The 25,558-nt window shown below is 40.9% G+C and overlaps 1 protein-coding gene across 1 annotated transcript; it reads right to left on the reverse strand.

Moving 5' to 3' along the window:
- Positions 1-128: 128 nt before the first annotated feature.
- Positions 129-23,991, reverse strand: MONOS_4726 (uncharacterized protein). Its single transcript, XM_067874821.1, has 3 exons — positions 23,779-23,991; positions 14,902-23,703; positions 129-14,811 (listed from the first exon to the last, which is right to left on the reverse strand). The coding sequence occupies exons 1-3, from the start codon at positions 23,971-23,973 to the stop codon at positions 346-348; spliced, it is 23,463 nt and encodes a 7,820-aa protein (XP_067724774.1). The 5' UTR covers positions 23,974-23,991; the 3' UTR covers positions 129-345.
- Positions 23,992-25,558: the final 1,567 nt, after the last annotated feature.

Raw genomic sequence — 25,558 nt, forward strand, 5'->3', positions numbered from 1 at the left:
AATTTATATTTGCTTGAAATGTTTAATATTTAATTCGTTTTTTATAGTTGTTTTAACTCCACTGTTGAAACTTTTGGCAAATGTCGCAAAAAACTGAGACTGCTTTTATGTTAAAAAATAAACCAAACTTTTGATTTAAAATTTTATTATTTTTAAATGTTGAATAAGAAATAAAAGAAAAAGTATAACTAATTTAAAAAACACTTCACTACATTCATATTTTGAACGTGTGCTTAAACGATTACAAAGTGAAAATATGCTCTTTTGATTCTAAAATTAAAACTACAATATATTACAGAAATACATTACGAATGGATTTTATTTATTCTGCTTTTTTGGTTTTGCTCACTTTTCTTGAAGTGCTAATTCTATCTGCTTTTTCAGCATGGATTCTGTTGGATAAAATGGTAGATAAACTGTTTTTTCTGATGTGTCGAATCTAATTCTTTCTTTGTTTTCCATCGCTTTTATTGAAGTATCATCAATGTCGTTTTCACATTTTTCGATAACAACTTTCCATTCTTCGTACTCTTTCGCACTTTGTCCAAATGCATCATCTTGCTCTGCCATAACACTTTTAAGTTCTTCTTTGATGAGAGATGAAGGTTTCTGAATAGAATCTCCATTTTTCACAATTTCTGTTTCAACATTTTTAATGAATTCTCCATAGCACCACCTTGGACAACTGTAACCCGTAACTTTCTTCCAAAACATTAATTGATTAGAATACGAAAGAGATGACAATGCATTCATCACGTTCTGTTTAAATTCTACAAGAGAGTCTTCTGTGCTTTCCACTTCACCATTCGCATAAGAGAAACGGACAACAGTTCTTTCAATAGGATAAGTGAAAAGAGACTGCTTTTGTGCATTTGGTGCCTGTGAACTAAAACCTTCTCCTTTGTTGATTATCCTTTCCAAATCCGATCCTGAAGCAAAACACAAAAGTTCAACAGGCAACACTTGCAACAATCCTTGTTGTATTTCTTTTGCTTCTGCTCTCCCTTCTTCCCTTCGTTTTTCAACTTCTGATACTATTTTGGCATACAAATCAGCTTTCTCGGAAGTATTTTGTTCTTTGCATTTTTCAAGTTGTTGTTGAATATTCCTTACGAAATTTATGTCCTCATATTTCAATTCTTCGAGACTTGTTAAAAGATTTGAGAAAGGCATCAGTGAATAACTCTTGAAACACAAATCTGCAAGCAGACTCCAAATGCGTGGGGAAAGAGGAAGTCTCATTGGCACAGACGTAAGAGCACACAATCCCATCAAAATACCAACAAAGCGAAGCATTTGCCGTTTTTTCATTGGTATTTGTGAATAATCGCGATCTACGCTTTCAGAATGAGGAATGCCAGTGCTCCATTCATTTTCATCATTCGCTGTATTAAATACCAGAAGATCTGAACTCATTTCTTGAGTGCAATTCACATTGTTAACAGACGGCTTAAAGATAGGTAAGAAGCAATGCATCGGCGCATGCTCGTGTGTTCTTTCTGTTTTCAGTGAGACGCCATCTCTGAGGAGGCACAACTCTGCTGATATCATCTTCAGACAATCGTCGTGTGACAGAACAACCGCAATATTCTGTTCAGTTACACCGACAATCCTCTTTGGTCGATTAACTTCCTCTTCTTTCTTCCATTCAGATGACTCTTCTTCTTCTTCGTCATTCTCGTCCAATCCAACTACCATTCCCATTTTGCGCAATCTGGCCTTCTCCTTTTGCAATTTCTCTTCTCTCAGTTTTTCTTTCCTTCTCTTCTCCTTTTCTCTCTCTTTTTCCTTCTGCTTTTCTTTCTCCTTTGCAGCCTTTGACATGAACGGATTAATTAGAAGACCCAAATTAGAAAGAAGCTCTCTGAAATCGGCAGATGGATCGAATGACTCGTCGCTTTCGGCCAGCTCCATCTCAGACATGGCACTGATATTCTTTCTCCTCGAAGAGCGTTGCATTCCTAGTTGCATGTGACGCAGCTGGCTATCTCCGAATATCTCACCATAATCTTCTTCGTCCTCGTCTCCTTCTTCAAGCAGTTGATCAACGATGGACATTGGCTGAGCATCAAGTGCACGACGCAGAAGAGGCTCTTTGTCCAGCTTCTTCCATTCTTCGCTGCTCTCATCAAGCTCATTTCCACCAACCAGTTTGCTTCCTTTCTTTTCAGATAAAGTTTCAGTTGAAGATTTTCCTTCTGCTTCGTTCGATTTCTGCTCTCCTTTCTGCTCGTTGTTCATTTCTGTGTCTATTCCAAGTGCCATGGCTCGACGACGGCGAATGATTTTCTTTGAAATAGGTTTTACTGCCTCAACGAACATCATGTGATCATTGCAATCGATAGACGAAGACGAAATACCTTCATTGAATGCTGCCAAAGTTGCATAGAAAAGGCTGTTTGATGGAGTAGCCCGAATACGAGACGGGAGTACATTCACAGTGCGGATGACAGTAGTTTGAGAGGAAGTGGCTGATAAAGCATGGATCGCAATTTTTTGTGTTGATGGAAGAGAATACGGGAACAGGACTCTTAAATGAGCAACGTCATCTTTCACAGAAAATGTTTGTGGAATTGCAATATTCAATGGAGAAGTGAAACTCAATGAAGAATGAGCATAAAGTGTAAGTGGAAGGTGGACATTCACAAAGAATTTCCATATTTTCTCCCGAACACTTGAAAAGAATAGTGAAGAAATTGAAGAAAGAATCTGAATGAACCCAAATGAAGTGGTCATAAGGAAAGAAAGTGGAACATATGAAAGAAGATAATTCACACAACGATTCAGATGCAAAAGTCGATTGAACTCGACTTCAGCTTTACTCAACTGGGCAAGACAGCTCTCTGTTGAGGCATGCTGTTTATTTGTTGCTTCTTTAAACTCATTCTTTAGCAATGGGCTCGATATACCCTTCTTCAAATCATCGAGCATCTCAATTTTCAGATGATCAAATGTTACAGATTCTTCTCCGTTCAGTGAACACTTCTTGACAATATGCTTCACAGCATCCAAAATCCATTGCGCTATAAGATTTGTTCCTTCAACATTTGCCTCTGAAGAAGTGGAATGATTATGTGCAGATTTATGTGTGTCAAATGCCTTCAAGAAGAATTGAGATTGATTTTTACGATCATTGAATATCGGATATATTATTCCATGGAGACATGTATTCATTTCACTTTCACTTTCAGATTCAGACGATGATGATGACGAAGAAGAGGAAGCAGATGACTCAGCTTCGCGTTTCAGAGTCATTCCAACAAATGATCCGTTCATAATTATTCTCTTTGGCAATGTTGAATCATGAGTAAATGTGATGACATGTTTTGACGACGATTCTTTTGAAGTAATTGTGAGGATGACTCCTTTTCCTATTTTGCAGCTTTGACTCAGAAGAACAACAACAGAAGATGCAGATGGGAACGATTCTGATTTTTCAAACTGAGACTCTTTCGACTCATAATAGAACCCTCTGCGAAGATAGGCAGAAATGATAGAGCTTAATATGCTCCGATGCTTTGCCGCACAGTCGAAATGATATTTTGACTCTACAACAATATCCTTTGTGATGTCTGCCAAAGAAAGTTCATCTGAAGCATCGAATTGATTGAGTGCAAAACGTGCTGAAAGGAATGCATTTTCCAATCCATTTTGTTCAATGCTCTTTGCAAGAGATTCTTTATATAAATCACATTCTTTGGATTTATCAGTTCCAGAAGTTTTCTGTGTGTGGGAATGGAAACAGTTAAGATTTTGTATTCTTTCAAGAAGACTCGACAACTGCGATTCAATTTCAATCAAAGGAACAATTCCATGTGTTTTTAGTGTTTTCTGATCAGAGCACCCACTTTCGGTTTTAATAATAGAAATGTACTTTTCGATCATTTTTTCTGGAAGAACCTTAACGATTCTTGTAATCGCCTTTTCATTGAATGAGTTTGAAATACAAGTTGAGCTTAAGCAATTGGATTCCAGGCATTGAGATATTCGAGTGATCAGTCGTGTCAAGATAAGAGAATACAAAGGAAGCAACGGATGATGAGAATCAAACATTGCCATCAAAGAAATAAGAGGTGAGACAAATGGTGCTAAGTCGATAATCGATTGATTTTCATCTCCTTCAATTGAAATTGGCAGATTCAGCAAAATCTGAAGAACAAATGCAATATATTCGAGAACTCCTCTTCCTTCTTCTTTCAGATTAGCTTCTTTCAAATCTTCATACTTGTCCTTTTTGCTATCATCTTTGAATGATTCAATGCTTTGCAGTCTTCGACTTCTTGTAATCGCCTTTTGCTGTGCTCTAATCATTGCCTTCCATTCCATGATCTGCAGTGGTGCAGTTTCTGCAGGGAGTGCAGATAGCTTGCGCTTGCCTTTGGCCATTTCTGTCAACGAATCAGAGTCAGATTCAGATTCAGAAGTGTTTTCATTTTCTGAATCTTCCTCTTCGCTTTCATCCTGCTGTTCGAGAAGCCCATCTTCGTCTCCTGCTCCTTCAATGCCCTCACCTCCAGCAGCCTTTTTCTTAGCTAAGTCTTTGTCCTTCGAAGTTGAGCTTGTCGACTTCAATATGTTCCGTTCCTTCCATTTTGAGCTTCCCTTTGCATCGACAACCCAGAATCTGTATCCCCATTCGTTGACACTTGCATCTGATACAAACTTCATCACACATCTGTCTGTTCCTTCAATTGTGAAATCTCCCCAGTTCTTCCTTCCTTTCTCTCCACAGCATTTCTTGATTTCCTTCCCAGTTTTTGCATCGCTAAATATCAAGCAGTCCAATTTGCCATCTGTGCAGCACCGCGAATCAAAGATGATTCTGAGTCCCTTCGCGCCTTTTAGTTGAATCTCTTTCACAATATCAGCGCTGTTGGGGTATGGATGAGCAGATGACTGTACAATACTTTTGCTCGGCACAAAGTAATCTCCCCATTCTGCTTCTTTCCGCTCTTCCTTGTCTGCTTTCTTTAATTTCTTCTTTTCCTTTTCTGAGGCCTTCTTTGGCGGTTGCACTGCGTGAACAAGTTTTGCTTCGTATTGTTCTTTGATGCGTTCCTTTTTCTTCTCTTCATTCGAACACAAGCGGCGATATGCAGAAAATGGTGAAGGAGGAATAAAAGATGTGCTGGATTGAGACAAATCAACTGCTGTGCCGTTGGGTGATACGTAACAGTTGAACAGTGAAGGAGAAGGAAACACTGCTGTCGAGGGAGAGTCTTCAGAAACAACAACAGCTGCACTCAAAAGAGAAGGTGACTGAAGAAGTGTCATGCAAGATGCTACAAGGAAATCGATAAGTGCAGTTCCAGTTGCTTTTTTCGATGTGGCCTCTGAGAATTCAGACGATATCAAAGCCATTCTTGTATCCTTTGTTGCTTTATGATGTCTGAACAATTCCTCCCGAACCAAAAGCGAGAATCTACAAGCCAATGCAACAATTCGTTCTTCATCAGAAGATGGGCAAAGGCGTTGAAGATGTGTTGGCAGTGAATCAGCAGAAGACGAATACTCTGAGTTGTTTGGCTGTACAACTTTCTTTGCAAATGGAGATGCTGAAGGAAATGCAACAAACAGTCCGCTCATCACTTTCCGCAACAGCACACAAAGCATATTATCGTCAAATGCTCCAACAACTGCACGGAAAGTTGATGTTGACGAAATCAACTTCAGATTTGAGAGGTAAGTCAACAAGATCTGGGAGTGAAGGGAATGAGAAAGAGCTTCTTCTGCAAGAAGCAAGCGTTTCATTACTGAAGGAGCAACAACACTCAGATTGCTTTTTCCTTCATTTCCTTTTTTCACATTCAGCTGAGCTTTCACAACAGCGTCTTCTCCGTTCATTTCAAAGTCTTTCTTCGATGTTTGCTTGATTTGTGAATATTTGCTTTCATCTTTCCCACTTTCTTCCTCTTTTGCGTCACTTGAGAAGTATTCATCTGGAATTTGCTCACTTTTCAGTCCTGTTCGAAGAGCTAGTCCTCTTCCTGTTCCTTCTGAGCTTTCTAATGAAGAGGCAGCAGCAATTGTTGAAGGCACGTTCCTTGTTGCCTGCAATGGAGTGACGTTCAACGGGAGAACTATTTTTCGCAAGTGGGTTATGTCAGTCCACACAAACTCGTTCTGCCCACTTTCTTCGTCAGCAGTCATCAAGAGAATTCGTTCTATTCTCTTTGATTCTTCTTCCATTGCCTCCTTTTCCTTCTCTTCAGTCCATTCACCTTTATCCATCAATGCCTTCCTCTCTCTTTCTTTCTCTTCCTCTTCCTCATCGCTTAAACCTCCTTCAACTTCCCAAACAAGGCCAATGCATTCACGCTCAGTGTGAGAGCTAGCTATTGATTGCGTTTTCGATAAGTTTTCAGAACAACATCCTTCACTTGGCAAGCAAACAAGGACAGTCTGTCCAACTCTGACTTTCTCACGACGCACAAAATGTTTAGCTGAAGATGTATCAACAGATGGCACAAATGGGACAACACCACTTCGATCAAGTTGTCCTTTCATGTAGCTGTAAAGAGAATGGATGAACGTCGCATAAGCTTGTTCATCCACACCATCCAAATCTTCAATTGTGGTAATATCATCCGAAAGAAGCGCTTTTGATCCTTCATTTTGAGTCAGACTTGTGCTCAAGCTGGAAGTTGATGGAGCCACAGAAACAGAAGAAGATGCTGATAATAGTTCTGGATCCTTCCTTCCGCTTATTTGCTGTGCAGCAAGAAGTCTTTTCGCTGCGATTGCAGATTCTGTTTCGAGTGAACGGCCCAGCCACATCATTCCTGTTCCACATGCAGCCGATACAGTTCCACTCAAATCTCCCACGAATGTGTTGATTGGCTGAGTGGGTGCTGAGTCAGAAGAAGGAGGAGTCTTAAGCATAGATAGAAGCTTGACTGACGGATGAAGCATCGAAGGAGATAAAAATGTTGAATCAACAACAGCCATTTCATTGCTCTTGGCTTCTGCAGTATCTGCTTTACTCGACTCGTTACTCCAATTTTCCAACGTTATTCCTTCGGGAATATCATCTTCTTTCTCTTTCTTTTCGCTTTGAGAGATGTCTTTTCCATCTTTCATCAACTTTGAATGAGACAAGAACAGACTTTCAACACAAAATGAATAAAGTTTCAATTTCTTTTCTGGAATCGTCGGTTCTGATGCTTTTGATGTCGTTTCAGATGGTTTTCCAGTTTCAACTTCCTTTTTCTCTTCTTTTTCAGAATCATCAGTCTTTGAGCTGTCCTTTCCAACTGAAGAGTCATCTTTTTTAATATCTTCGGCTCCTATCAGCACATCAAGAATTGCTAAGGAAATAGAATCATCTTTAACATTGTCTTCAATTTCATCTTCTCCGAACAACGAAATCAATCCACTTTCATCATTCTTTATTGGCTCATGCACTTTTGGCATGCCATACACTTTCTTCGGGATTTGAGAAATTAATGTTTGCTCATACGCAACCAGATCTACAGCAGATGCATGAGTCGCCTTGGAAGCATTAACAGATAAAAGCGCTGGTTTTTGTTCGGAGGTGTATATCTTAATCTGAGCTGACCGCTCTCCTCCACTTTCCTTTGTCGAATCAGAGATACCAACTACAGCTGTGTCGCTTGCATTGCTGGCTGTGCTATTAAACGGCAAAATACTGTTTTTGTTCTGAGATTCAATTCTTTGCTCTGCTTCAACAACGCGCTTAATGAGGCTTTCTTCTTCTTCTCTAATTCTTTCATTTGTTTTGCTTTCAATTTCTCCAATATTCGTTTCTTGTTTTTTTGAATCATCTTCCTTATTATCCTTCTGCTCGCCTTTAACTTCATCTTTTTCTTGTAAAGTTTCATTTACCTTTGATATTTTTTCCTGCTTCTCCATTGCATGAGCCAGTCTTGTTCCAAAAACAGTTTCAGAAGGAATCTTCTTTTTACTGTTAACATTTGCTGCATTTGCACCAACTGGACATTCAGCAGCTTTTACAACAGCTCGCGAAGGCATATTAGCAGAGGCGCCATTCATAATCTTCCAGAAGTGGCTGCTTGTATAAGCGTCTTCTTCTGCGCTCTCCTCTTTCTTTTCTTGCTTGACGGACAAATAAGGAATAGGCGCTCCCAGAACAGGAAGTTCCTTTGTTAAGTCTTTCGTGAGTGCCTGTGAAGAAATGCTTTCAGACACCGAATATGAAGGAGGCGGTCCAAAGAACGTGGAAGGAGATTCAATGACTTCCATTCGAGACAGCCAATCCTTCTTTTCTTCTTCTTCCTCTTCTTCTGAATCATCACTTGAGCTATCATCTTCGTCTTCTTCTTCTTCCTCCTCTTCCTCTTCCTCTTCCTCTTCCTCATCGTCGTCGTCATCATCATCAGAATCAGAATCAGAGTCAGAGTCAGAGTCAGAGTCAGAATCAGAATCATCACTTCCTCCTAGCAAGCCCTCTCCTTTCGTCCAAAATCTTCTGAACTTTTTCTTTTTTTCAGTGTCTTTCGATTCTTTCGTTCTTTTCCCTGAACTCGAATCGGATAAATCATTCTTACTTGCATCATCATCTGAATCATCTAAACCATCTGAATCAGCAAAATCTTTTTCTTCTATTCCTAACATTGCCCCGACCGTTTGTTTGTTGATAGGAATCTCTCCCCGAAGCATCATAAGTATCACGTCATCATCAGTTAAACCCTTATCAGAGGAAGCTGAAGCCTTTGCAGATGCAGATTTCGTTGAGGCAGTTTCAGAAACATCACCATAATCGTTTTTATCGCTTTCATTCGTGTGCTCTTTGGACGTTTCCTCCTTTCGTAGAAACTGTCCAACATCAACTGGATGCTCAATGAAGCTGTGTGTCTGAAGAAGAAGCGAAAGAGCCATAAACAAATCGTCGCTTTCAATGTCTTCACTTTTTGTCACTTTGCAATCCTTATCACTTTTTTCTCCCTTCAAAGCATCTAAAACTGAAGTTGCTCCAGAAATAGGAGATACTCCTGTCTTTTTCAATGCAAATGTTGAAGCTAACAGACTCAGTGCTTGCTTTTCTGCTTCTGCTTCAATCTCCTTCTTTGCTAAAGCCAGTGCTTGTTCTTGCGTTATTGGATTCTTTGTGAATGAAGACGTAGCCAGTAACATCATCATTCCATCGAAATATTCATTCTTTTTGCTGATTTCATTCGCACATTCAGATATACCCATGTCAGTTTCAGGTTTTGTATCTGCCACTTTTTCTTTTTCTTTTTCTTTTTCTTTCCCTTCGATCGTTTTGCTTTCGCTCCCAGATACTTCTGAAATAAGGAGTTTCAGAAGTTCTTCTTCGCTTTTGTCGGCACTTGTTTCTGAGGAAGCCACATCAACCGAAGAAGTTGCAATCTCTTCTTTTTCTTTGTTCTGTGCCTCAGTCTCTTCTGCTTGGTGAAGCCTTCCCATGTAACTGATGAATTTCCTTTTCTTTGCCCATTTCATTGCTAGTTTGGTGCCAATGAAGAACGGCGGAAACACTTCCTCTTCTGGACAGACCCAGATGTGATCACCAGGATTTGGAATCTCATATAACTCCTTTTCATCATCGTCATCTTTACTGCTGTCTCCATCACCTCCAGCCACGCCTTCTTCATCCATAACAACATCATACATTCCTTCGACACCTTTGTATTTCTTGAACATCGCAGGCGATTCTTTCAATGAGATTGAAGGAGGCAAAATTGGATCGCACAAGCAAGGCCAGTTGCGATCGGTTGTTTCGTTGCAGTCGCAGAATCCGCGCGAGTGTAAAAACGTCATCCAGGGCTCGTGTTCAGGCTTCTTCTTCTTTTCCTTCTTCTTTTTCTGCTCGTCAGTTTTGTATGACTGGAATTTGTCACGGCGGTGATGCTGATGGTCGTGGCAGGTAGCCAGGCACACTGCACACAACCCTTCGGATTTTTTGAACTCGCAATAAACACATTCAAAGAATGCCATAATTCCACCTTTGTCGATAAGATCTGACCCAAATTTCCCAACGCCGATGGATTCCTCCAGGATTTTTGCTGGTTTGACAACAACAGCCGCCTTCTTTCCATCGTCTTTGTGGCTGCTACTGTCACTTTCTGAAGCACCATGCACTCCGACTGTTGCTCCCCTCAAAAGACCTCTTGACAGAGCATCAAACATCGCTTCTGCAAGTCCATTGCCAGAGTCTTCCAAGCATTTCTTGAATCGTTTTTTCAGATCAGGTGAAATTGGCAACGCTTCCGCACCTTTTGGCTCAATCTTGTTCTTCTTGCTCTTTTTATGACCTTTCTTTCCTTTCTTCCTTTTTTCCTCCTCTTCCATCTCGCTCGGATCAACAAACAGATACGCAGGATGTATTCTATTCAGCTTGGCAAGTTGCTTCACTTTCCTTTTAGGCGTCTTGCTATCAACGTGGACTGACCCGATATGCGGTCTGGCATGTCTCAGGCATATTCCTTCCTGCATGCACAGAATTGAACTCCACAATGAATCAGCCGAGGGGGTTTCAAACACATTGAGATGGATCTTAAATCTGTTGTCCAGTGCACACGAAACAGCTGCCTTTTTCATGGTAATAGTTGTCGGATATATCGGAGAGAACACTTTCAACTTTAAAGATGAAGAGCCAAATGCAGACGGAGGTGGTGGAGAAATAGAATCTGAATCAGAATCTGAGAAATCTCCAGCCAGTTGAAATTCCACGTTTTCTCCTTCTTCGTCTTCTAAAGAGCTGTCATCGTCAATGTCAAAGAATATCGATGTTGCTCCGCCTTCAGCATCAGCAAATGGATCTGCCCCTGATGATGAAAACGATCCAATCGATGCTGGCGATGGAGCAGTAGATGAAAGAAGCGAAGACGCACTCGAAGAGCTTACCATGTTCCGCATTAAGTCACTTCGAGCCTTTTTGCCGCAAAACAGGAATATCGATCCGAAGTCGTTCAGTTTTAAAAGTGTGTGTCGTTCCATGTTTTCGCTTATAAGAGCTTCAGCGTCTTCTTCGTTGAGGGACTTCACTCCTTCAGACGGATGAGGCATCCCTTTGATGAAAGTGGATGGGCTGTACTGATATTCCCATCGCTTGACATAAGCATGAGGTTCAATAGAAGAAGATTCAGCAGAAGAAGTCGATGATGATAATTGAGATGAGGAAGATTCATCCGAATTCGCAGAATGGAGATAAGATGGATATTCAGTCAGACAGCCTTTGCCTAAGAACTTCTTTTTGCTTTCTGTGATTCCCGTTGGAGCGCCTACACCGCCACCCCATTTTTGTCCAGACAGCCTCAGACTTCTGTCTATCACTTTTGGGAAGTAGCAGATGATGCTGTCTGAGTCTGCATCAGGCACCACAAGACGAGCCCCCTTTGCAGTTGTGTCCAGCAGAGACAGCGCATGCAGCAGGCAGCGATTGTCACAAGGGGAAGTGATCAATATTCTATCGAATTTGAAAAGTTGAGGAGACATTGATAGAAGCGAATCGACCATTGGGAAGAAGTTGATTGGAATGTCGGAGTCAATCTGGCTGTAGTAAGGAAGACTCAACGTGAATGGCGATGTGTGCGCAGTCAAAGGCCTGCTGTTCTTCAGCTGATCAGCCAAACAGCAGGATTTTGTGCCAGATTTAGAAGATGATACAGAAGATGAAAGTTTTGTTGAATGACCTTTTCCGCAACCACATTTGATGTGCACTCCATCTTCACCATCACAACAGTACACGTCGTTCGGATTGACAATGCCAACCTTTCTTTCCCACTCAGCATATTCCTGCATCCTCTTTTCTGCTTCTTTGCAGTCCCATTCGTCATCTTCTTCCTTCTTCACCGACGGATTTTTCATTTTGACGTTCTCTTTCAGTTCCGAAATGAGATCGAAGTTCAACACAGACATGCTCTGCACAACAAACCCGCCTGGTGCAACAAGATTCGATGCAGCCATTCCGATGAAGTAAGGGTCACATGATATAACAAGCGTCCTCAGCCCAGGCGTCAGGTCAAGCGAATGGAGAAGGAACTCCACAAGCGCAGGTGGGAAGAAGTAAACATTGTGCTTCAGCTCTTCGACGGATACTGGAGATGACTTGTCTTTCTCCCAAAGTTTGAAGTTCTTTTCTAATGTGATCATCGGACATGATGTTGTAACAGCAGATATCACTCTCTGCGACACAGGCTCAAGAGCAGGAAACGGCAAGTTCTTTGCTTTCTCCACAAGCGAAGAAGAAGAAGAAGAAGAAGAAGACGACGACGATAAGGCAGACTGCGATGTCTGTTCCTTTTGCTTGCGTGCTTCTTCTGAGTTCTTCTCCTGGATCATCGCATTCGCATGGTCCACCATCGAATTCGCCTTCCGCTTGCTTTCGAGCCAGAATGCTCCGTCGCTAAGCTTTTTGATCTTCTTTGAGCGAGGAAAATCAGCAAAAAGATCAAAAATGTCTTCATGCGAAATGAAGCATGGAAGGACACTCCATTCGCATTCGGATGGAAGAGGCAATGGTTGACTAACAAGAGGCGTTGAAACATCAGTTGAGGAAGATGAAGATGAAGATGAAGATGATGCTTCTTCTTTCTCTTCCTTCTTCTCTTCTTCTTTCTTTTCCTCTTCTTTCTTCTCTTCTTCCTTCTTTTCCTCTTCTTCCTTCTCTTCTTCCTTCTTTTCCTCCTCTTCTTTTTCAGTGCTTTCTTTATTATCATCAGTTTTGACAGGAATTCCTTTCTTTTCTGCCTCTTTGATTGATTCCTGGATTGCCCGTTCCAACTCCTGCTCAAACAAAAGATCTTCAGCTGAGGCAGGTTCTTTCTTTTTTTCATCCTTCTTTGCTTTTTTAAGTTCCTTCTTCTTTTTCTTCTCTTCTTCCTTCTTCTTCTTCTTTTCTTCTTTCTCTTTTTTCTTCTTCTGTTTTTCTGTCAGCTCAGCTTCTGCTGCAGCAGGCTTCTCTTTCTTCTCATCACTCCACAAGCATCTTGGATCAACTGGAAGCGAAGGGTGTTTGAAGAACGAGATAGGCGCTTCTCCAACTTCGTCCTCTTCTTCTTCGTCTGCATCGTCTTCACCTTCTTTCTTCGCCTTCGTTTGATGTATGCCGCTCTTTGACTTCACCAAAACACGACGGCGCAGGTCAAATGAAAGAGGAGTCGTCAGAGACGGAGGAAGAGGCGGATGGAACTCTGTGAGTGCTTCAGTAGAGGAAGAAGAAGAAGAGGAGGAAGAAACAGAAGTTGAATGAGCATTGACCACAGGCAAAGGAGTGAGCAGGGAAACTGGCGGGAATGCTGAGCCAACGGTTGAGATGGGGAATCTTGCAACTGACGTTTCTTTGCAGTACAAAAGACATGTCGCAACATCCACATGCTTTTTCTTTCCCATCCTGGCAATCGAGGCAAGCTCATTTCGGTTGAGGATCGCAAAGAAATATGTTCTGCTTTCTTTCTTCAGTTCCCTGTCTCGTTGCTTTGCTTCCTTCAGATCCTTCTTCCTCTTCTTCCTGGCCATCGCTTTCTCTTTCCTCTTGACTGAATCATCATCATCATCATCGTCATCGCTATCGTCTTCTCCATCTTCTCCATCATCATCACCTCCGCGGCATCCACAATCACAGCAATCAGCCAGCTTGCTTTTCACTCCGCATTCTGAGCAGCGGAATTCTGAGTTGTTCTTTTCTTTGATGAGCTGCGAGGGAAGCGACAGCACCTGTCCACACTCGCATTTGACGACAGACAGGATGAAGCAGCGCCTGCAGATGGAAAGGCAGGCAGTGGCACAGACATCGAAGAAGGAGTGCTCCCAGCTGGACAAAGTGGCATCCATCACAACAGGTGAGAAGGTTGTCAACGGAGCTGCCCCTGTGGTAGAGGCAGATGGAGAAAAGGACGGAGAAATCGAAGGCGAAGAGAAAGGTGATGGAGAAGGTGTTGATGGAACACTCAAAAGATTGGTGGTGTCTTTATTGGGAGACTCATAAAGAGATGTGCTAAGTCCCTTTTCGCCATCTTCAATGTGCTTCATAAGCATGTCTTTTCCAGTCTCAGAAAGCGAAAATGGAACAGAAGATGCTGGAGCGATAATTCCATCATCCTTCTTCTTTTCTCCCATTTTCGACTTCACATCATCTGGAGCAATTGTCAGCTGCATTGTGATTGGCGTTTCGGCAAGCTCCTCCAAAAGAGCACCACATCGCATAGAAGTTGCAGCAGAGTTCTCAGCTTTTGCTTCTTTGGCAAACGATGAAGCAACAGAGAACAAAGAACGGCCTGCCAAAGGAGCAGTTGGTAGTGACTGAACAGACGATGACAACAAATATGAGACGAGCTCATGTGGAAGATCATTCAACACATTCATTTCGAGAAGTGATCTGATAAATGAGGAAGATGAAATAGAAGCGGAAGATGCAACAAGAAGAGCTGTAAGAAATAGAGAGGAATCTGAAATTGTATTTACGTTTTTAGCTTCATTGCTTTCTTCAGAAGATGAAAGAAGTTCATTTTTCTCTTTCATCTTTTGCGAATTTAGTTCATTCAAAACTTTCAGCATTGCATCTTTAATTTGAAGCATCTCCACACAAACTTTCAAGTTCTCAGTGAATTTTCTGCAAATCTCTTCTTTTTTCTGGCTACAAGCTGTCTTTGAACAATCACATTCTTCTTTCATCCTTTCAATTTTCAAGCTGATAAATGGAACAGCCTTTGCCTTTCTTTTCATATCTTTGTCGCTGCAATCTGCATCGCAATCAAACAAAACAGAAGCAGTTGGCATTCCTTCAGAAGCTTGAATCACTGTGCCTGAGTGTCCAGTTGTGACATCCACAACTCTATCTCCGGTGCGAATAGACAACGACACATCAGACTGAAAGCCAACAGAATGGAACAAAACTAAAAGAATGTTTAATGCCTCATTTTTGTGCAAATATTGATTTATCTGCGAAAGACGAGGAACCTGAGACTCAGTTTTCATAGCAGAATCTGATCCATTTGACGACTTGAGCCAAGGGAACATTGCATTAATTGCATTTGGCAACGAATTCACCATTGAATTAATTCTGTTGGATGTCCAGTCATTCCACTTGCTTCCAGCAACGTTTTCAGCAATCACTTTGACAACAGTATTTTCAGCAGCACGGCTGACTTTCTGCATCGAAGTGTATGTCTGCAGACGAAACGGAACTAAGAAGAAGCGGATGAGAGCGTCCCAAAAGATGGAAAGACGCCTTTCTGTTTCAGGATCAACATCTGGCTTCTTCTTCTTCTTTTGCTTAGACTCTCCTTCGTCTGACTGAACTGAGTCTGCTTCACTTGCTTGAGTGCGCAGTTCAGACTTCACGGACAGCGCTGGAGATTTCGAGCTTGAACTGGCAGGCGCAGGGGAAACAGACCTTCTCTGGCTATGAGCGATAGCAGGCTTGCTGACTTCAACTGCTCCTTCGCTTTGACTTTTGCCTTCTTTCTTCAATTCGCTTTCTCGTTTCTGCAGCGCCTTCAACCACTGGACTCCAACTTTAGCAGTTGTGGAGTCGATGCCTGATGAAGTAAGAAGTGTGCTTAGCAAACCATTCTCTAATGAAAGAAGAGAAGCAACATGATCAGAATTCAAAGCAAGGAATGGTATGACTGTCTTGAAAAAGCTGATCGATGCATCAAGAAGCGAAGCTTTGGCAGATGAAGATGAAGATGAAGAAGATGCTCCTGTGGATGGCTGACTGGAAGAGAGAAATCGGACAGCCGAAGAAAGCGCTTCTTTCCTTTGTTGCGATGAAAACAAATAAGAATGAATTGTCTGTGCTGCTGTTGAAGGGCTTGGCTGATAGCGTGTAAGAAGCCATGTTCTTAGTCTGGCAAGATCCTCATCTGATTCTCCCGCAGATGTTGAAGAAGCACTGGAGGATTGCTGGTCAATCATTGACAGAGGAATAAGTGTGCTCATCCGGAAAGATGTTGGCAAGCTTGCAATAACCAGCAGCAAATCAAATAGATCGTATTCTTTTCCTTTTAATGAAACAGATACCCCACTTTTAGTGCCTGAAGGCGAAGATGGCTCATAAAAAGACAGTAAAAGTGGAATGCATGAGAGAGAGACAAGTTGAACGCGAGGCGATCCAAAAAGAGCACACAATGCCATTTCCTGAATTGCAGAGTATTTCTTGTTTGAAGAAGCAGATGATGCAGATGATGCTGACAATGGCTGTTTTGCTTGATCTTTCAAAATGGATCGGAGTGTTTCGTGCGAAGAATATGTGCTAAGGATAGTTTTCAATGAGGTGAGAAGAGTAAAGATTGTTGTATCATCAATTGAATGGAATGATTTGTTTGTGTCATCTCCACAATCCTTCACATCACTTGAATTTTCAACGAAAAGATGAGGCTGATAGAAATTGTTGAGCTTCAATGAATTGTCCTCTTCTTTTTCGTCACCTTCTGCCAATTTCTCGTTGACACCATCGTTTTCTTCCAACTGATCTATCCATTGAATAAGTTCTTTTGTGTTGCTCGCTCCGATTCTGCCTGACTGGATTTCTCGAACAATACGACTCATTCCAGCAGATGAAACAAGAGCATCGCTTATTACCTCATCTGCACACACAGACAGACAGTTCAAAAGACAGTTAATTGCCTCCTTCGATAATGCCATCATCGATTCTGAACATTTTTTGGCTGACTGTCGCTTTGAAGAGCATGTTAATTCACAAATCTCAACTGTCATTGCCTTCAGCACAGCAGCAGCGATTCGCTTCACCTGAATAATGTCAATTTCAACAGACGACTGAACAGAAAGAATTGTCTTTACTGATTTGCACAAAGAAGGAATAATCAATGCCAGCTCCTTTTCAACAGCAGTCATTGTGCTGCTTCCATGAAGCAAGTTAGCGAAATGGCTGTTGAGTGTTGAAACACATTTAGTGAAGAAGATTGAGAAAAGAGACAGAAGATGAGAAACACGTGCAGCTTGTAGCAGAGCAACTGGAGAATGAATAGAAGAAGAGGCCGATCCATCCTCTGTGGTTGAAATAGCCCTCGTGAATGATTCGATTTCGTTGTCAAGAACAGTCTGAAGTGTCGAAAACAGACGAATCATTTCAGCAAATTTCGACATTTCAGCTGCAGAAGGCGAACCAGCAGAAAACAACTTTGATTTTACAGTTTCCTCTGTGACTGACAGAATCAGCGAGCGAACTGACCTGCACAGCTCAAACAGCGAAAGAGACACGAAATGAGAGGACTTGGCAGAATAAGACGAAAGTGCACGCAATCCAAACAGCTGCAGCTGATTGCTCAGGCGCTTCATCAAAAGTGATCGGATAAAGCCAGGTGAATGGAAAGATGCAACAAAAGAGGTTGAAGATGCAGCTGATGAAGAAGCTGATTGACTCGAAAGATCAAAAGACATCCCAACTTTCTCAAATGCTGCTGAAGCATAAGACAAGATCTGATTGTCTGTGAAAGACAAGAAAAGCGAATGAGACAAAGAAGGAGAAAGAACCATTTCGTTCATGAGCTTCATTCTTTTCTTTTGATCTGCAATCACTTTATCCATTCCAGTCTTCAATGGAGCATCAGTTGCATCAATGCCACGAACATCTCCCATCAATTGCGCTTCAATAGAAGACAACACTTTGTCCATTATTTCACAAGAGATTCCTTCACAAGCAATTCTTTTGCACAACAAGGCTGTCGTTGCATCATCAAGAACACTCCGATAAGAAGCTGATGGTCGTTTGCTGTTTGACTGAGAAGAAGAAGAAGACGAAGAAGAAGACGAAGAAGAAGACGAAGAAGAAGACGAAGAAGAAGACGAAGAAGAAGACGGAGTTTGATAAGATGACGGTATTTCATTGGAGCTCGTTTGAGCATCAGAATATGGTGAAATGTGATCTGGAAGAGGAAGAGACGGATGCCGAAGAGGATTCATTATTTCCTTCAGCATTTGTCCAGAAAGACAAGACATCGAATGAGAAAGCACGACACACCAAAGACCTTCTCCCACATCTTCATCTTGAACACGAGCAGAAGATGCAGATGAAGACGAAGATGACGATGCTGCTGATGAATCGTTCTTAATCAACCTTTCGTATTCAAATGGTGAATTGCCAGGAGAGGAGTGTACGACTTTAGTTGGGTGGTTGATCTTCTTTTTGTCTTCTTCAACAAACATGCCACGTCCCATTTCGCTTGCTCTTCCGTCGACTCTTCCGCCAAACGCGCTGTGTGACGTGGGCATGATGGATGTCACGTCGCATTCAATTCCCCAGTCAACACCGCTTTTGTCAGAGAAGAATGAAAACACCAGTGCTGGCTGCATCACAACAATCTCGTCTTTCGGGAAGCTGTTGCCTGTGAAGAGATAAAGTCTCTTGCCTTCCTTTTTGTTTGTGGAAGGCAGACGAAGCGCAGTGAACTTCGAAGAAGAAGAAGAAGAACCACTTTTCTTGGCAGATGAAGGCGATCCTGCTGTGCCTGCACTCGGAGCAGAAACAGAATGCTCAATCGCTTTTGCCATTTGCCATTTTGTTGGAAGTGAAATTGTGAAGAAGTCGTATCTTTGTTCTGTTTTGCACTGTTTGTTGAATCTGATACGATATCCCAGCGCAGACGGCACATAGAACACCTCCTTCCAATCCTCGTTGTTGAGATATGGATGGCTTGTTTCGATTCTGACTGTGGCAGATTGCAAAGAAACAGTTTCTGTATGATGCAGCAAACGATACTGTTCGGTGAAGAACAGAGGATATGGAACATTTGATGCACGTCTAACAACTTCTTGCTTTGATGATGAGCACGATTCTGAAGCAGAACTCTGAAGTGCCTTTAATTTATCAGCTGGAAATATCAATCCAAGCATATTGTCGAAGTATCGCTGGAAAATCAGAACGGGTTTCAGAAACACAGCTGCAGCATCTGTGGAAGAAGAAGAGAGAATTGCCATCATCACACGAAGCGGATGAACCAGCTTCCCAGCAAATGAATGAAAGACCACAGACAGCAGTGAACGGCGAAATGAAACATTCACAACAGACGACGACGAAGAAGAAGAAGAGGAAGAAGAAAGCTGCTGGAGCTTTTTGGTTATCTTGTCGAACACAACACAGCTTCCTCCCAACACATACAGTGCATAGTGTGCAAAGAATGGGAAGAGCACATTAAATGCAGGGTTGATTGCTTCAGCTGGAACAATTTTGTTCTCAAAGCTTTGTGACCTCTGATTCTGAGAAGATAGAGTTTTCTTTGGCCTTGGAACAAGTCTGAAGAACAGAGAAAACAGCTGCTTTTGGAAAGAGCACAAGAATTCCAAAAGAGACGAATGGGACTTTTGACGCTCATCCAGTGAATTCTGACTGTCAATCAAAGAATTGAGATTAGAAACTGTGCTGTTCACTTCGCTCAGAATCATCATCTGCCAAACGCGAACTGCATTCAAATAAAACGAAAGAGACGAGTCTGTATTTCCACTCTGGAGAGGTTCAAATTTTCCAAACAATGCTTCTTTCTCAATTTTGCTCACTGACATTTTTGCGCTTTGCTTTGTGAGCGATAGAGGTTGATAAAGTGAAGGGAAAAGTTGAGGACTTAAAGAAGCAACAGGAAGGAGATTTCTGGTCGAAAATGCAGATAGTGTCACAAACTTCATGTGATATGGAACAATTGCAAATATCCTTGTGATGATTGATGAAACATCACAAGGAATATCAAACTGAAGCGAAGAAGATGCTAATAATGAAGTCGAAGATGCCTCTGGCGCTTCATTTCCAGAAAGGCACAGTGAATGGAAAGAAAGCTGAGCAGCATCTTTGTTTGATTTTCTTTGAGCGATTGCCTGTGTTAATATGTTTGCCAGAAGTTCCAGTGCTTGTGTTGAAGATTCTGCGAATGTGATCACAACCAAAAGAAGAAGCCCCACAGAATAAGCAGAAACAGCATCCAAAGCAGATGCAAACGGCAATTCTTTGCTTGCCTTTGCAGAACAGAATTTATTCACTGCTTCAAACAAAGCAGATATATGCGAATCCAAAATCCCAACAGACTTTCTCGTGAATGGCGAATGAAACAGTGAAAGCACGTTGGCCCTTGAAATGCACATGACAGAATAAATGCAGCTGCAAAGATGTGCAATTTTCCTTTCAATTTCTTTGAGTTTTGTCTGAGACTTTGCTTCAGAAGCAAGTGATGTATACTCCTTTACTGCGTCGTTCAGAAGATTGTTGAGGAGATTTAGAGTTTCGGCTGCTTCCTCTACAAACTGCGACGATGCATCCAGAACATATGGCGCAAACAATGTCATACATTCAAAAGAAGTCAAGGGCGATTCAGCTCCTGCAAATTGAGAGAAATTCTGTAAGTGGCTAAGCATTTGATGAGCAATCACAAGTGAGTCAGTCTCCTTCTGCTTTTCATCCACCAGCGCCTTCGAAGAGGAATGCTGCATTTGACAATGATATTCTTGCTTCCTATCTTCTAATTGCACCCATGCAGAAATTATTTCTTTGTGTTCTTCTTCTTCTCTCTTCAGAATCCCCATTCTCTGCTTCATTTTTAATCTGTGCAGCATCAGAAGCAAATCCACTGAGTCTTCGCTGCTTTGCTGTTGCTTGAGTTCTTCTTCTCCACAGCATGTAAGACTATTCAAATATTCATTGATTGTCATTTCAGCAGCTGTTGGAATGCTCTTAACTGAGTTATCAGTCAGTGGAAGAATCATCAATTTCTGTTCCTGTGCTTCTTTCTCCTTTTCTGTCTCTTTCAGCTGATCTTTTCCGTGATTATCCTTTTTCGAAGAAGATGAGTCTCTTTTGAAAAACAATGCCTCTGACGACCGAGTGATGAGCACCTGGTTCACTCTATCGAAACAGACAGGACCAGACTGAAGAGTGAAATTTATAGACAGTTCGATGTGCGGCTCCATCTCAATTTCTATTGCTTCTACTTCCCTTTTCTGAGCTGATTCGTTGAATGAAGACGAGGCAGAAAGAGAAAACATCATGTCCTCTTCGCTGTTTGCACCACAAGCACTGTCTCTGCACAAACTGCACTGCTTCTTGTTGGAATCGAGTTTTGTGTTCTGATCTATCTCCTTTATCGCATCATCTATGTTCGCTCTCAGATTGTATTGCACGAGTGGCTCATTCAACTGTGCAGATGTGAGGCAGAAGGCATATCCATCTGAAAAGATGCTTCCTTCGAGCAGATGCTTTTTGGTAAGAAGACGAATCTTGTTGATCATCGGATGAGACGGCGCCAGAGGCATCCTCGTCAGCTTGTGCGAGGCGCGGTGCAGATGGTTTTCTCTGCCGGTTTCGTAGCATTCGGGGCAGACGAACACTGCTCTGGTATTGATGTTGTCGTATGTGAAGTATGATAAAGTAGATGATAAATGCTCCAAATTGGCAGATGGCTTTCTCATCTCCTTTTGCAGCTCTTCATCGCTGTGGATAGACTCTTCACCTCTACTCCCAATCCTCACAAAATCTTCCCATTCGCGGCGTGTGCATTCTGTGCAACAGAACTGTACGTCTGGCGAGAGAGCTCTTCCGCACACGTTGCACGATTCGAGTGAGACATGATTCGATGTCGAGAGAAGATGGCGGCTCTGCACACGCCATTCAGACAGCTGTGGCAGTGTGTGAGTGTTCTGTGCAAGTGGCAGAGTCTGACTGAAGACGGTGCATCTCCTATAAACAGTCACCAGGATAAATGGCAGTGCCTCGTTGGCGCTGTGTACAAGCGATGCCAAATGAAGCAGATGTTCACCATCAGTGCCGAAGCGTGCCACCTCCGAATAGCCCATCTTCCGCAGCTCACGTGGCGTCAAACCCGTTTTCTTCTTCTTTGCAGCATTCTCGTTTTGCGTAATTTCAGATTTTGATTGAGCTTTCTCTTTTTCTGAATCGTCAAGCGAGTTTGAATTCTCTTCTATCTCTTCCTCCTCTTCCTCTTCCTCTTCTTCACTTATTTCGCTGGAATCGTCCATCCAGCTGTCTTCTTCATTTGAGTTGCTTCCTTCTCTATCAATCTCATTTTCAACAACTCCTTCTGAAGTCAACGTATTTTGTGACAAATGATCATCGTCTTCTTCTCCATCATCTTCATCTTCTGCTTCTTCTTTTGCTTTTCTCTTTTCTTCTTCTTCACTCTCTTTTTTCTTTGTCTTGTCTGTTTCATGTTTTTCTTTTCTATCCTTCAGCTCGACTTCTTCTTCATCTATCTCTGAATCAGAATCTGAAGCAAGATCATCATCTCCTTTCTTTTTCCCTTCAACATTGTCTTCCTCTTCCTCATCCTCGTCTCCTTCCTCCTCTCCATCACCATCGCTTTTATCCTTTTTCCCTTCTCTTCCACTTTCTCCAGTTGAAGCAGCATTATCAGCACCAGACGATGCCTCACCGCTTCCTGTGTCATCTTCCTTGCTTTCCTTTGCAGCTCTTTCTCTTCCTTTGAGCGTCGAAAGCTGCGCGTGCTGAAGGAGTGTTTCGCGGAGAACAGGCGAATACGATGTCAGCTGTGCAACCTCGTGGAGCATCGAAGGAAGCGTGACAAACGAAAGTGATGGCTCCTCAAATGGACTCTGAGATCCTTTTGAATTGCAGGAAGATGGAAAATTCTCTTTTGAAGAAGAATTACGCTCTTTTCGTTCTTTTCTTTCTTTCAATACCATCTTCAACCCTTCTGCAGTGTAGCATTTTTCGACACATCTAAGCGATTCTGTGTCAAATCCAGAAAAGACGCACTGGCTGTTCGAACTGTTGTTGAAGGAGGAAGAAGAAGATGATGATGCAAATGAACTATTTTGCAAATTGTCGCTTTTAAGGAGCATGTGTGAAAAGAAGGAACCAGAAGAATGGTGAAAAACAATCAATTCTTTATTTGGAAAAACTAACGTATGAATGTCGCAATCCCCCCATTCCTGACCATCTTTTTCTCCATTGTTGGGCATTGCTCTTTCTTTCCCTTTTAATTCATTCAAGTCCAATGATCCACTAACGTCAATTACATTTCTTTCTGTTCTTTCAGAGGAAGAGGTGTCATTGTTCTCTCTTCGAGCTTCATCAACTCTGCCAGCAACTGTTCCCTGAAATCCGGAGCCAATCTTTACTATCAATCCATTTATGTGCATAAACACATGCGCACCATCGCTTGCAATTCCCTTTAATTTTTTGCGCTGAATTTTTTCATCGAGAAAAATACGCTTTTCATTCGCTTTTGTTGGAGGCGAAATAAGCGATACTTCCATTGGAGTTGGCGATGAAACAAGAGAAGTGAATGGATAAAATAGAGACCTCCTCCAGCTGTTAAAATCGATAATATGCTTATGCTGATGTGCCAAAAACTGATGTAATGTAGATGTAGTACGCAAAAAAGCTTTTTCGTCTTCGATAACCAATTTATAATGTCTCAAAATTTCTTGTACAGCCATTAAAAAATAGTGTTGTTTCCCAGTTGTCACTCCTAAAGTGATGAGAAAAGGAATTAATATTGTTTCAAAATGTTTATTTCCTGAGCATGTCTTCATTTCTTTAATCACCTTATCAAATCCACGATAACCTTCGTTTGATAATTTTGCTAATGTTGATGGAGTAAAACTTTGCAGAATATTAAGTAATGCACAGAACATTTCATCTGAAGTTTCTGGAAAAGCACTTTTTAACGTTTGAGCAATTGTGCTGCTTAAATTAAGTGCGAGCTGAATTGATGTTTCTCCACTTTTCTTTTGACTTTTTGATGACTTTTTATCAATTTTTTGCTTCAATTGAACCTGGCATTAACAAATGCAAAAAATAAAGTTAGCGTTCTGACAAAACAAAATATTAAAAAATTTGAAAATTCAAACATCATTTTCAATTTCTCGTCTTGAAATAACTGTCATTCGCCTGCTTTCATCAACATGACTTTGATCAACTTTCCGAAGTTCATTAAATCTTGGTATTTCAACCATGTCATTAACATTTTTAGAGGAACTTAAATCACAATTGCCGGCATTCAACCGCGCTTTTCTCGTAAAATTAGAGTTGAGAAAAAATGACATGATCAATCCACCTTTATTATGGTGTTCGATCTTTTATTCGCATTTGTTCGTCAGAAATTTCAATTTCCTTCTTTGAATATGATTAATGTTTGCGTTGAATGATTTTCTTTCAAAAAACATCAATTTTGCTTTTTTCATTGCTTATGTATTATCAAAAAATAATCTGATGTCTTTCTTTTAAATTACAAAAAAGTTAAACCACCAGATTTAAAACAAAAATTGAAACGAATAATTCGCACACAAGTTTAAATTAAATGAGATATAATTTGTCAAATAAATGGTTTGAAAATTACAAAATTTGAATAATTGTTAAAAATCATAATTGAAAAAATTTTTATGGTACGAAAAATTATTTTGCTCTTGCTTTTGAGAGCTAAGTTAGCTCGAAAGACAAAAAAATATAAAAGATTCTTTCAAAGAATAAAGTTATATTTTTTCTTTACTATCCATTCAACATATGGATTCTTTATCCAACAAGGATAAAGATTTAGCAATGATATCGCAAGTATTCTTGAGTACAAATTCTTCAAATAAAAATAATGAATCCAGCCGCGATAAATATACTTTTTCTCAAAATGCTAGCGATTTGCACCTTGAAAATTCGCTTATTTCAACAACTGACACTCAACAATTGTGCAAAGAGCAATTGCAGGTTGAAGCAAATTGTGATGCAACTACAGAAAAATCTTTATATCAAGATAAATCAAAGTATTTCAAACATCGCAATAGCTTTATTTCAGACAATGAAAAATCTGAAAATGAAAAAAACGATAAAAAATTCGATCATTTGAGTCCCGAAGGACTTATTTTACAAAACGATAGAAAAAGTGAAAACAGCATTAAACGTCAACAAAAATTAAAGATAAAAGTGAAAAAGGTTGAGGAAGCAGAAAAATTTTCGGGTCAGATTGATGATGCTCAATTGAATGTTGATCAACGTCAACCTTCACGGAGCAATATTTGTTCTGTATCATCTGCAAGTTCTTCGCAATTTCCTCATTCAGTTACAAGGTCAAGTCACAAAGAATCAATTAATGCTTCTCGCATCCAAGGAACCGGATATCTTATTCAATCTGCAAGTTCTCGTTCGTTGGTAATGTCGGAATTTTCATCTTCAAACACCGCAAAATCAACCATTTTTCATAATTCACCGGCATTAAAAGAAAGGCAATTTGCACTGAGAGAGATTCTGAACATGGAACAAGTATTTATTGAGCAAATGAATCATCTGATTATTGTATGCAAATGCTCCTTCGAGGAATTTTGTGAAATTTATTCGAAACTTTTCACTGCTATTGAGGACACTTTTTTCTTTTGACGAATTATTTTATTTTCTTATTTTTCTGAGACTTATGGCTTTTTTTTAAATTTTATTGTTATCCTTTGATTAAAAAATGTTATGTATTTTTCGCCTTTTCTTTCTGTTTGTTTTGTTTCAGTATTACAAGATGCCTCTTGTTCGCTCGATGGATCACTTTTCCTTGACACCTCGTGATTTGCGTGTTCTTTTCCGCAACGTGTCTGTTCTGAGAGACATCACAACGCATCTGCTCCGTTCACTTCAGAACTGCGTCGAATTCAACCA

The sequence above is a fragment of the Monocercomonoides exilis genome (assembly GCF_001643675.1).
Source record: "Monocercomonoides exilis strain PA203 chromosome Unknown scaffold32-1190040, whole genome shotgun sequence".
Taxonomy (NCBI): Eukaryota; Preaxostyla; order Oxymonadida; family Polymastigidae; genus Monocercomonoides; species Monocercomonoides exilis.